The sequence below is a fragment of the Lycorma delicatula genome, chromosome 9, assembly GCF_047948215.1.
Source record: "Lycorma delicatula isolate Av1 chromosome 9, ASM4794821v1, whole genome shotgun sequence".
In the NCBI taxonomy this organism is placed as follows: domain Eukaryota; kingdom Metazoa; phylum Arthropoda; class Insecta; order Hemiptera; family Fulgoridae; genus Lycorma; species Lycorma delicatula.
Genome location: NC_134463.1, coordinates 88,507,769 through 88,521,997, shown reverse-complemented (window position 1 = coordinate 88,521,997; position 14,229 = coordinate 88,507,769). Strand labels below are relative to the sequence as shown.

The 14,229-nt window shown below is 29.9% G+C and overlaps 1 protein-coding gene across 4 annotated transcripts in view; it reads right to left on the bottom strand.

Moving 5' to 3' along the window:
• LOC142330315 (xylulose kinase-like) overlaps positions 1–14,229 on the bottom strand; it is a 64,324-nt gene that overhangs the window by 11,797 nt on the left and 38,298 nt on the right. For all 4 annotated transcript variants that reach the window (XM_075375536.1, XM_075375535.1, XM_075375533.1 and 1 more), the window contains exons 10-13: positions 12,100–12,215; positions 5,388–5,561; positions 4,051–4,148; positions 1,469–1,621 (exon numbers count right to left, since the gene is read on the bottom strand). In XM_075375536.1, coding sequence (XP_075231651.1) covers positions 1,469–1,621; positions 4,051–4,148; positions 5,388–5,561; positions 12,100–12,215 — 541 coding nt within the window. The remainder of the gene's footprint in view (positions 1–1,468; positions 1,622–4,050; positions 4,149–5,387; positions 5,562–12,099; positions 12,216–14,229) is intronic.

Genomic DNA, 14,229 nt, shown 5'->3' with positions numbered 1-14,229 from the left:
GCAGTTTGTTTGCAGTTTTTCTATAGATTTTTTTAAATTTCAGTAGAGAAACCTGATATTTTTCAATTTTGAATATTTTTTTTTATTATCTTTTTAATTATTTCGATAATAATTTTAATTATTTATTTTCCTTGATATTTATTAATTTGCACCATATATGTTTTCTTCATTATCTTTTTTTAAAGTCAAAATCTCATACAACTTCATCTTACAACTTGTATTTTACATATGTTATATAATATCATAAGGTGTTTTAAATTAATGTAGGCTTTTAAAATTAGATTTGGTAATAGTGAGAATGATACTACTGTGGTGTATTCTTAAAAACATTTACATCTGTTTTTTTACTTTGAAAAGCAGGATCATCTTTTTTTTATCACGTACCTTCATAACCCTTTAGCTACTATAAAAAATATGAATCATTAGCTCCTAGGCACTAGATACTAATACTCACACATATAGACACTTTCATAATTTCCTGTGCATTATTACAAACAAATGAAGTAGTTTCAATTTTTATACCTTTAGAAAGGAATGTAAGGATGATATTTATGGGACATAATTTTAAAATTATTTAATAATACTAAATAAGTTAATATTATTAATACTAGTAATATCAGTATATTAGTTTTACAATACTGATAGCTTTTACTGGTAAGTTTTAACATTTGATAATTTATAAAAATTCATCTAAGTCAGGAAATAATAAGTTCTTACCAATCCAAATTGATAATTTATTTACAAGAAATAGTTGTTAGTGTTAAGTATAAGACATATTACAGATTAAGATCACATTAATGATCAGGTTTATACCAATGTTGAACACTATGACAGAGACATTGAGCATTCTTATTCCAAATCAAAGCAGGTTAAATACTAATCAAAATAGTGCATTTTCAGTAGTAAATATGATGACTCATATATATATATATATATATTGTACAAGTCTAAGTAAAAATGGAATAAATGTCTCGTTTGTAAAGTTAAATATTTTCTACATTTTGATGAGCTATGGGTACAGATATGATGAAAAATACAATTGCCTCAATAAATAGATAACAGGAAACCATATACTTCTTACTTTCCATAATAAGCTTGCTATGGGATGCTTATTATTCGTGAGAATGACTTTTCCATTTCTGGAAAAGGGAAATGACTGATAAATGGCTTAAAATGTCAGTCATTTCAAATATTTTGTTGTATACATGCATGCAAATGTACACACACTCTGAGAGAGAGAGAGAGAGAGAGAGAGAGAGAGAGAGAGAGAGAGAGTGAGTGAGTGAGTGAGTGAGAGAATGAGAAGAAAGAAGTGAAGTGAGTCAATACAATAAACAGTTTTTAGACACTTAATAGAACATAAGCTTAGATAATGTCTATAATTTTTGAATGATTTAATAAAAATAGAGAATAAAATAAATATATAAAAATAAAAAAATACGTATAATTTAATTTTTTTTTAAATTACCTTAGCAGAATTTTTATAAGGTTCACAGGCAAGAACTGGTACAGGCACGCAAGATGTTATGGAAGAAAAGGTTACATTTTCATTACTATTATTTCTTAATCTGCCATGCTTTGCTTGATATGCTGCACCTAACACAGCAGAGTTAGCAGCTTCCTATGTTTAAATAAACAGAAATTACATGCTAAAATCTAAAATGAAACAGGCAAAAGAAAAACAAATGCAAAATTTTTCACATAAAATATAAAATCTACTAAAAATATCTGCAATTTTTTTCATAACAAATACATTCATGAATATCATATACCAATAATATATTGGTATACGATGTGTATGACTGGTATATTGCTCCAAGTTAAAAAAAACTGGATGTAATAAAAATTTCAGCCAAAGTAAAATCAAAAACACAAAATCATTACACATTAGATTAAACATAAGAGTACTTCAGAATTTAAAAATACAAAATGAATACTTCAGATAGGCCTGTATTTCATTTCACCACTGGATGGAAGTTCCAGGAAAGCAGTCGCTTATTACACACAACAGCATAAGAAGCAATCTGAACAAATTAGTCAACCATAAAAGTAGATGACATTTTTAATTTTTATAAATGATTAGGAGTCCAGGTTTTATTTGACAGGCACTTCAGCCATTGGATAGAGAACACAGTGCCTAAATGATGGCACCAGTTTATAACACCAAGGATACATTCACTATACTATTAAGCTTCAGGCATCTCCAGCAACAGTCAGATTACACTCACAGAACAGAAATAGGGATCAAAACACCAAAAAGGAATTGATAGGAAGATCAAGAATAACTAAAGGGATAAGGTACTAAGAATAGTTCAACTATCTTGCTTAGGATCCAACATAACATTTTACTATAAATCATTATTACCAAGATTTGTTTTCAGAAGTGATCCACACTTCGCAGAAAAACAATTTTTTAGTATTGTACAACCAGGTACTGTGAATAATGTGTTTTAACTAGGAATACTATATTTTGTGCTAACCAAATTCTATAGTACTGTAAATATTTCTTTTAAATTATAAGTTAGAAAAAAATATATCACTTTATATCTTAAATTTAATTTTGCAAAAGATCTATATTATTATCACTTTTGCTTTTAGGAAAAGTCAGAAATAAGCATCATTCACCATGTACAATATATGAGCTGCAAGTTTGCCCCCTCGCCAACTGTTGTGTCTAGTATACTAGTCATAAAAAAAAAAACATGTGTTGCTTGCTCATATTAATTTCTTTTTATTTCCAATGTTTTATACATTATTATACATATGTATTTTTATTTTTTATTATTTTTTTTCACTTATTTTGCTTAATTACAAATAAATAATAATAGCATAACAATATTTATATTAACTTACTGTATGGAAAAAACTGTTGGTGTTGCTAAATATTTGTCGCTGAAATTGCCTTTGCTTGTAGATGAATAATTACTGTCTTCATCACTACTTTCTCGTAAATTAATAAGATATTCTTATTCAAAATTATCTACTAAATGATCTTTCTCCAAATATTCATCTTCTAGTATTTTCACATTCTCACATATCTGTGATCAGCCTTTTTTTTGTTATATTAGGAAATTCTTTCTTCACAAACCATAATCACGGCATTTAATTTGAATGTAATGTTTCTTTGGACCACATATCCTTTTATGTTTGTCCATGTCGTTTCAAGGGGTTTAGATCTAGGTGGTATGGTAACAAGCAAATAGCTGTGTGACCTTGAGCTTCCAGAAGGAGGTCCAAAATATACGTCTTATGCCTTGGTTTGTGCAGCTTAACTAGTTTGTAAAGTTCCAGTTTAAGTATTTCAGGATGAAACTATTTGCCTCTCCTGTAACCACGATACCATTTCCTAATTCTTAGATTTTGTAGTAGGTGCCTTATCATATTGATTATTTTGGTGCACTGGATTATCCAGCACTACAACCAATGGTGAGGATAGATTTGATCAGTTTGTTTTCCACCCATTTCATGAAATTTTTGGAGTTTATCTTGTCATGATAATCCTCACTTGATGTGCTACTTTTCCATATCAGCAGAGTATTCTTTATGAATCCCATCTCACCACCACTGTGGACGATTATTATTCGGCCTCTTTTTGATATAGGACAATGTTCTGATCAGAATTGTCCGACCACATTTTGTTTGAGATACAAGAAGATAAAATGTACATTTCATCTACATAAACAATGGGATGTTCTTCTACTCTGTAATGTTTATACATCTTAAATAATGTATTCTTTGTTCTCGTATCTGATAATTTTCAATAAGGATATTTCTAACATTTTGTTTTTTTCCATCGAAATCCTAAGGATTTCAAAATTTTCATGATGCTCCATACACCACCATGAAAACTAATAGCCTCTTTTAGTTTATTACAAATACGTTTAGTTGTAAGAACTTTTTCTTGCATATAAAAATTGTAAACAATTTGCCTGACTAAAGTACAATGAATCCTGCTTGCCCACCACACCCAAGCCTGCTGACAATTAAGTTGACAAAGACAGGGGCAAACCTTCAGCTCACTTAATATGCACGAATACTAATAATACATACCAATATGAAAACTGGCGCATTAAAACAATCAGAAAGAACCTGAAGAATTGTTTTATTATTAGAAGCCCCACCAGTTGCAATAATACGAGTCCCTGGACCTGTACAGTAAAAATAACTTTAGCAACATACAGAAATAAATACATAATTAAATATTTAATATCTACACATGTTATGCACAAAGAATTGTATAAATTTTGCCATAAATCTTGAAACTCTTGTCCAGAAGCTAATGTGCTGCTGCCTATCATCTGAATGAAAGTCACCGATTTCTTCTTTTTTTTAAAAAAAAAAAAACAAGGAGAACCACTCTTGTAACTTTTCTTTTTATAAATGTAAAAGATAAATAAATATTTTGATAGTTTAATATTTTTTAGATTTGTTTATAATTTTTATAACAACTTCTTCAAATAGTTGTTTTATTCTACATTAGTAAACAAATTATTTTTGCATTAGGTTCTAAATAAAGATGGAAATCATTAAAACATTTTTATTTTTAGTAAAGCTACTCTAAATATTTCAGATAATATAAAATAACAAACTGGCAAAAAACAATGTTGATGACCACAGAGTGATTTTGAATTCCATTCTGCTGAGTGGAATTTTATCTGGGGATCACAAAAAAAGGTTCATCTCTGTAGTTATGATTTTGCTAAGAAAATCAGTGATGAAAAGAAAATCACAATGATGAAGTTCAGAAGACTGGCAGGATGCCAGTCATCCATGTTCCTTTCTGATCTGTAGACAATTTTTGGAACAATGAATTCAAAAATGTGATGCATGTTCAGATCGTTATAAACAGTGTTGCAACTTCCAACTGATATCCTGAGGATTGGCACTATTTCATTGAAAGTTTATCTTCTTTTATTTCAAGCAACGTTTTCAATATGTTGGATATTTTTGTTTTTTGAAATATGGACACACACTAAGAATGCCATTTTCAACACTAACATGATCATCACTAAAACACTTGTAGATCATAAGCTAGCCAAGCAGCACTAATGTCTCCAATGGTGATTTTTTAAGAAAAATATGAAACATGATATTTGGGCACTGTTCAATTGCTGAAATTTTCAGTACAAATATGTGAAACAGAAAACTTATGATATGGAGTTACATTATAATGTCATGACTGCTGTCAATGTAAAAAACAAAAATTACCTTATTACTATTTCTACTATTTTAAATTGTATGAAGCAACTTCAGGAACGTTTTGAACCTATATAACTAATTTGAATTTAGTGAGTAAACATGAAAAATATATACATGCACAGTGGAATTAGGTGGTTTATACAATTCTATTTTATTAATAAACTAAAATAAAAAAGCATAATACCTACCAACAGAAAATCCTAAATCTTCAGCATGTGCTCTTCTAGCTAAAAACTGTCCTTCAATTAAAGCTCTAACTTCAAATTCCGGAGATGTAAACTTTGATACGGATGATCCAGCTTTATCAAACCTGAAATCTCCTTGAACAAATGGTATTATCTCTTGAGAATCGTAATACAATCCTGTAAAACAATAAAATATCATGTATTCTTAAGAAATAAAATGTCTTTTTTTAATATTAACTTAAATATTTCTCATCTGAATTAAGATTATACACAACTCATTACAAAAAGTGATACATTAATTTGAAGCTTTACATTACCTGTCTCATCACAGATGTGACCCATGTTAAGGTAGATGAGATATAAGAGGGATCTTTCACAGTCACTTCCACTAAAAAGTAATGCTGTTCATTATAGACACAGTACCTCTGATGAACAGTCTGGGGTGTCATTTAATTTAATACCAACTGGGATTTCATTGGGCCTGGCATGGTGATATGCAACAGCATATTTAGCTCACTAAAGAAAAAAAAATTAGAAAATACTTTCCTTATTTTCCTAGTGAACTAATTTCCTCCAACTGCTACCGTCTTACAGAATATTGACTGTTCTTGAGATTTAATTTGTGTAAACATGGAACACATAGTTTACAATGCTTCTTCAATCCCAGATGTTTATGTAGGAAGGTTTATGCACAAATTAAGTTGAGATGCTAACCATCTCAGCCACTTCTCTGACTTTTATCTATAGCCTGTCAAAATGATTTTACTGATTTTTCTCAGTAAGACTCACTGATTTTTATTCAGTAAAACTGAATATAAGTCAGAAATTTGGTGACTGCATGAACTTCCTTTTTCTTAATTTTATGAAAATCATTATGAATGTCTTCTTTAGAGAAGACAATTATGTTTAACAAATGTCTTCAGAAAAAAAGAGCTGTGTCGTACATTTCTTCAACAACTAAAATATGTGTTTTTACACTTAAAAAGTCTAAATAATAAACATATTTTTTTAAATAATAATAAAAACAGAATAAACATGCTGTATCATTCATTTGAATTAAAGTTTTTCAAAAATATATTTGCTGTCTAATCTCTTAAAAATAATATATATATATATATATATATATATAACCTAAATAAATTAATATATATATATATATATATATATATATATATATATTAATTTATTTAGGTTAAGTATTTCAAAATGCATAGCAATAGAATCACTGTAATAAAGATAAAACTGATACCTAAACTGACAACAATTGTTAACTTCTATATGCCTACAAGCGCCCATGATGATGATGAGGTAGAGTCTGTATATGAAGAAATTGACAAAGCAATTAAACACATAAAAGGGGATGAAAATTTGATAACGGTTGGAATGCAAGCATTGGAAAAGGCAAAACAGGAAATATAGTAATTAAATATGGACTGGGCAAAAGGAATGAAAGAGGGGATCGACTTATAGAGTTTTGCACAAAGTATAATTTAGTAATTGCCAACTCCCAGTTTAAAAATCATATTAGAATATACACATGGAAAAAGCCAGGTGATACTGCAAGGTATCAGAAAGATTATATCATAGTTAAGCAAAGATTTAGAAATTAACTAGTTGACTGCAACTCTTACCCTGGAGCAGACATTGATAACGACCATAATTTAGTGATAATGAAATGTAGATTGGGGTTTAAAATCCTGAAGAAAAGATGTCAGATGAATCAGTGGAATTTAGAGAAGTTTGAGGAAGAGGAGGTAAAGAAGATTTCTGAGGAGGACATTACAAAAGGTCTGGGTAAAAAAGATAAGGTAGAAAATGTAGAAGAAGAATGGGAGAATGTTAAAAAGGAAATTCTTAAATCAGCAGAAGCAAACTTAGGCAGGACAAAGAGAACTGGTAGAAAACCTTGGATTTCAGAGGACATATTGCGGCTGATGGATGAACATAGAAAATATAAGAACGCTGGTGATGAAGAAAGTAAAAGGAACTATCAACAATTAAGAAATACTATAAACAGGAAGTGCAGGCAAAAGAAGAGTGGATTAAAGAAAAGTGTTCAGAAGTGGAAAGAGAAATGAACATTGGTAAAATACAGGAAAGTTAAGGAAAATTTTGGGGTACATAAATTAAAATCTAATAATGTATTAAACAAAGATGGTACACCAATTTATAGTACGAAACGAAAGTCAATAAATGGTAAAACATTATATTGAAGAGAATACATTGAAGAGTTATAAAGAGGAAATGAATTAGGGAATAGTGTTATAGACGAAGAAGAGGAAGTCGACGAGGATGAAAGGGGAGAAACAATACTGAGATCTCAATTTACAAATTAAAAGATTTGAATGGCAGAAAGGCTCCTGGAATAGATGGAACACCTATAGAAGTGCAGGTGAGGAAGCGATTGATGGATTATACAAACTGGTGTGTAATATTTAAGAAAATGGGGAAGTTCCGTTCGACTTCAAAAAAAGTGTTATAGTCATGATACCAAAGAATGCAGGAGTAGATAAATGTGAAGAATACAAAACAATTAGCTTAACTGCTCATGAATCAAAAATCTTAACTAGAATTCTGTAGAGAAGAATTGAGAGGAGAGTGGAAGAAGTGTTAGGAGAAGACCAATTTGGTTTCAGGAAAAGTATAGAAACAAGGGAAGTAATTTAAGGCCTCAGATTAATAGTTGAAGGAAGATTAAAGAAGAACAAACCAACATACTTGGCATTTATAGACCCAGAAAAGGCATTCAATAACGTAGACTGGAATAAAATGTTCAGCATTTAAAAAAAATTAGGGTTCAAATACAGAGATAGAACAACGATTGCTAACATTTACAGGAACCCAAAAGCTACAGTAATAATTGAAGAACATAAGAAAGAAGCATAATAAGAAAGGGAGTCCGACAAGGATGTTTTCTATCCCTATTACTTTTTAATCTTTACATAGAACTAGCAGTTAATGATGTTAAGAACAATTTAGATCTAGAGTAACAGTACACGGTGAAAAGATAAAGATGCTACAACTTGCTGATGATATAGTAATTCTTGCTAAGAGTAAAAATGATTTAGAAGGAACAAGGAACAATGAACGGCATGGAAGAAGTAATACATAAGAACTACCGCATGAAAATAAACAAGAACAAAACAAAAGTAATGAAATGTAGTAGAAATAACAAAGATGGACCACTGAATGTAAAAATAGGGAGAGAAAAGATTATGGAGGTCGAAGAATTTTGTTATTTGGGAAGTAGAGATACTAAAGATGGATGAAGCAGGAGCGATATAAAATGCCGAATAGCACAGGCAAAACGAGCCTTCAGTCAGAAATATAATTTGCTTACATCAAAAATTAATTTAAAAGTTAGGAAAACATTTTTGAAAGTATATGTTTAGAGTGTAGCTTTTATATGGAAGTGAAACATGGACGAGCAGAGTACCTGAGAAGGAAAGATTAGAAGCTTTTAAAATGTGGTGCTATAGGAGAATTTTAAAAATCAGATGGGTGGATAACAGACAAATGAAGAGGTATTTCGGTAAATCGATCAAGAAAGAAGAATTTGGAAAAATATAGTAAAAAGAAGAGGCAGATTTATAGACGACATATTAAGGCATCCTGGAATAGTCACTTTAATATTGGAGGGACAGGAAGAAGGAAAAAATTGTGCAGGCAGGCAACGTTTGGAGTATGTAAAACAAATTGTTAGGGATGTAGGATGTAGGGGATATAACAAAATGAAACGACTAGCACTAGATAGGGAATCTTGGAGAGCTGCATCAAATCAGTCAAATGACTGAAGACAAAAAAAAATTTAGGTTATACTTTTTATATTCCATTTTTTCTTTTTTTTCTTCCTCTGTACGTAAATATCTATATATACAATGTAATACTCTTTCAGCCTCTACAAAGCACAGAATTAGAGAAACACTCTTATCTTTAATCTTTTACTTCATCAAAGCGCTTTCGAGCCTAAGCCCATCTTCAGTGATGTTTTTAAAAATCCTAAACTGTTTACATTTACAGAATAAATTTTTTTAGCTTCTGACATTTTGTAAAAATTGTTTGTTTAAATTAAAATAAAAAAAATTAAATATGTAAACATTTTTAAAAACATTTAAAATAAATTTACAACTAACTAATATTTGTTCAGTCAAGCAACTGAATAAATATTTATTCTAAATTCTTTTAAAAATCTTTTAAATTTAAAAAAAACTTTTATTTTATTTTAAACAAATAATTTTTACAAAATGTAAAAAATTTTATTGTATAAATGTAAACAGTTTAAGAATTGTAAAAAAAACATCACTGAGGATGGGCTTAGGCCCAAAAGCGCTTTGATGGAGTAAAAGATTAAAGGTAGGAGTGTTCCTCTAATTCTGTGCTTTGCAGAGGCTGAAAGAATATTATATTGTGTATGTATGTATGTATATATATATACAGGTGATTCAAAGAAACGGGAAATTTAAAAAATTAAATAACGTTAATGAAAAATTTTTTTTAGAAAATGAATTTTATTTCATGTAATTGTACAAATGTTGCCATTTTAGGTACACACAGTTTCGTTTATTTTTTAAAGATGACTTTCTCTTCTACGTAAACACTCACGAAGTCTATTCGTTAAATTGTTCATGGTTTGACGTAACATCTCAAGTGGAATTTCCGCAATTGCTTCTCGGATCTTTGCCTTCAGTTCTTCCATTGCAGCAGGTCTACTGTGGAACACTTTGCTTTTAAGGTGACCCCACAAAAAGTAGATTAAAATGACGGCGAAATTCTCTATGCGCTCCCTCCACATTGTCATTGTTTTTGTAAAATGCTTTGATAGCAAATGCACATTGTGCACCACTCCAAGGATCCATGACAACTAAATGGCAGGTTAGGTTAGAGAGGCTGGCGCTACTTATCAAGTGGTACCAATCGCCCACGGCTACCAACACAACTTTCAAAATTTCCCGTTTCTTTGAATCACCCTGTGTATATATATATATATATATATATACATGTATACATATACATATATATATATATATATATATATATATATATATATATATACAATTATATATATATATAAATATATATATATATATATATTAGAAGGTACATATAAATATATACATTCCATTTGGCAATGAGTTATGTTGTTCAAGTTTTGTAGTTATTAGGGATTATGTTTTCTAAATTTTTAATTATCTATTTATCTTTGGATGTAAGTTTGGAATTTTGTGCAGACTGATGATGAGGGATCCTGCGATTTTTGGTATTATTTTTTTTTTCCTTCTGTTACTGTGTTTGGTGATTACTTTGCTGTTATTTGATATGCAGAGGGGTCCAAAAAATGTACTCACTCTTTGTTATTAAATAATATCTAAACTAAAACACATACACTCACTAATATAATATGTGGTGTAGTGTAAGGTATTAAATTTGTAGTGGTAGATGGAGCTGGCATTTTATCCTGCGCTTGTGCAGGTGGTTGGTGGTGGAACGAGCCAATCATATCAGCGAGAGCAGCAGAAGGCAGTTGAGTAGTAACAATGGCTAAGGTTCGCTTATTGTTTGTTGAACACAAGGCTGTAGAAGTATGAGAACATTCACAAGGTACAAACAGCAGTGGCACAGAGTTTAGAACAAGGAAAGATCCAGCCGATCATGAACAGCTATGTCTGGAATTCAGTGCTGCAGTGTTGCAATATTTCACCTGATCACCGCAAAAATCAATGAACTAGGGAGCGCGTGAAAGTGGGGTGAGCTGATCAAGTGTAAAACACATTCTGAAGAGTGCCAAGTGGAAAGTGTACATTCCAAGACTGCTACACACAATGAATGAGGACAACCCAGATCGAAGGATGGAGTACTGTGAATGGTTTCAGCACATGGTTGGCGAGGATGAGGAATTTGTAGGGAAGTTTGTGTGGACTGACAAGGCGCAATTCAAACTTAATGGTACTGTGAACCAGCACAATTGTGTCTACTGGGCTCCTAAAAATCCTCATGCTCATGTGGACAGGGCAGTGAATCTACTGGAGGTTGCCGTTTGAACATGCTGGTGGTCATTTAAACACATACCATAATCCTCTCCCAGTGCCAAAAATTGTCACATCAAGTCAAATTTGTCAGAGATATGGACTAACAAACAATTAATACAATTTTTTGGACCCCCTCTGTATATATATTAATCCTGTTATATACATACAGAGAATGTTAAACGTCAATTCTCCTACAAAATGAAAAATGGGAATAAAGAATTGCACTAAACAAAAATGTGTTTAACACTATGCCAAATGTACTTTAATGCAATTGTTCTTAAAAGTGTTTTCTCTAAAATAATAATGTAAAGATGTGGACTATTCTCTAGTAAGATATATCCTATTGGCAACATATGTATAATGAAGTACAAATCACAGGATTTTCATTAATTAAAACAATTTCAAACATTATTTCTTTAAAATAAATACAAAAAATACAAACATTAAAAATATAATAAAAACAATAAAACTGTGAAACATTTTGAATCAACCTTACGCATGTGAGTCTATGTATTTAGCTTAATCTCTCATCAAAAGTTAAGAGTATAGTGATAATGCAATGTAGGAGACATATTATTTTTATAAAAAAAAAAGAAGTAAATTATGTAACAGCAAATATTAAAAAATCTTAAAATATAGTTTTACATATAATATTTTCTACAACAAAGATTAATTGAAAGAGTTCTTACCAAAATTCCCAAAATTTCCTCGAGGAATACTTTCTAATAAACGATTAAATTCATCCCATGAACCACTGCAGTATAAATTTCTAATCCTTTCCCTTGTTAACGAACCATTTTTGAAACTGGAAAAATGTAACAGAAGAATAAAAGAAACTTTTCATTTAATTAACAAGGAACAGAAAAATACACTAATTATGCAGATTTTCCTTGCTTTATATTACATCCTTCTTTATTTTAACAATACTTCTTCTACATTGATGTGACAGTGCATTATGACAGATTAGATGTCATTGTTATAAAGTGCAAAGAGATATCTGTAAAAAAAACCTGGTTCTACAAGCTCTCTTAACTTCTATAACAATTGAAAGAAACACTTCCTCAGCCGTAAGTAACTGAATATTTACATTTAGAGATGCAATATTCCACTTCTTAATCAGGTATCTTAACAGGTACCTTAATGACATATTATTTCGTGAGTAATAAGTAAGCTGCCAGGAGCAGAAATGCACATTAGAAATAATTCTAGAAAACCATTTTTTTCTTCAAAATTATTATTTTAAAAAACAAAATAATAACACTTAAAATTTTTAACTTCTGGCAAAAAATAGCTTTTCATAATATCCTTCTTTTTAACACAAAAAAAAAAAATAATTTCAACCATTTGAAATCCCCATTTATTATTAGGTTCCTCATGGAAAATTTAAAAAAATATATACTAGTGAAATTTTCATCCATGTTTCTGTTTGGGTCAAGGATAATTGATATGCAAACTTGCAATTAGCTTTAAAAAAAAAAATTGCCCATTCAAAGAATAAAAAAACACATATAACTGAAACTAAAGTTAAGCTTAACATTTTTTTATCTATTGTTGGCACACTGTAAATTAAACTTTTAATACTGACAATGCTTTCTCATCTTACTACTACTTACTTTGACAATAGTTAAAATTTAGTGTAAATCATAAATGGTGCTTTATGATGACATTTTATGTTTGTTGCTGCTTGTTTACAACAGGGATCCTTTTACAACTCCTTTTTAAGCACTTATTTCACTCTGGTAATTACAGACAGATGCCCAGTTACAGCTATCCTCCGCTCTTTTTTTTGGATGAAAATGAACTTTGTAGGAAATGAATATGCACAATTTGACTGGAACTCAAACCCAGGAACTTTTGAATAAACGGTAGAGACATAACACTCATCTCACTCATGGTAAGCAGATTATATTGTTTCAATCTTTATGAACTATTTATACAATGATTTTTCACTTTTTGACAATCTACATTACTGCCTACGTGTCAACTCTATGTCAGCATTTGGTAAGAGTTTTGTTATTGTGTATTAGCACGGAAAAATGAATCTTTGGTTTGGGTGTGTAGTTCACTTTTACTTTTTTCTTGCTTTGTACTCGTATAGCTTTGTTCACATACATTGTTTTCTACAACTTCTTGGAGATTGTTTTAAAGAAAATCGGGTTAGTAAAATTGTTTTTAAACTTAAAAACAATGTATGTGAACAAAACAATGTATTTTTTCTTTTTTAAAAATTCTTTGAAAATATACAAAATTAAAAAAAAATAATTTTTTTATCACTGAAAACATTATCATTTCATGAATTTTGTTTTTGTGCAATTTTGTTAGGCCCTAATTGATAACTCCCAACTTTTCATTTTATCTTGAAGAAAATTTTGCAAAATATGTATATATACGTACTAATTTTTTAAGAATTTAAAAAAATTATATTAATAAAGTTTATCACAAGTAGCCTGTATTTTATTGTAAAAATGATAAATTAATTTACTTTATTCTAATAATTATTTTCTGATTGTCAATAATATAGCCTTTACTAAAAAAAAAATTTTTAAATATTTAAATTCTAAGAAATGATCATAAATTTTGTATTTAAATTATACACAGTATAACATGAAGTTTTTTCAGGACACTGACATTGACATGAAAATATGGAAAAAGTTCATATAAACATCTCCTATATGCTTCAGTGGTGAGTTATGGCTAGTGAAAGTTTTTGCTCAGGTTTCAGCTACCCCAGTGAAATGAGGTCTTTCTGATAATTTTAGGATGTTAATTAAGGGGCAGAATTGGTGATTTCTTATGATTTTTGACCTGAAAAATTGAAT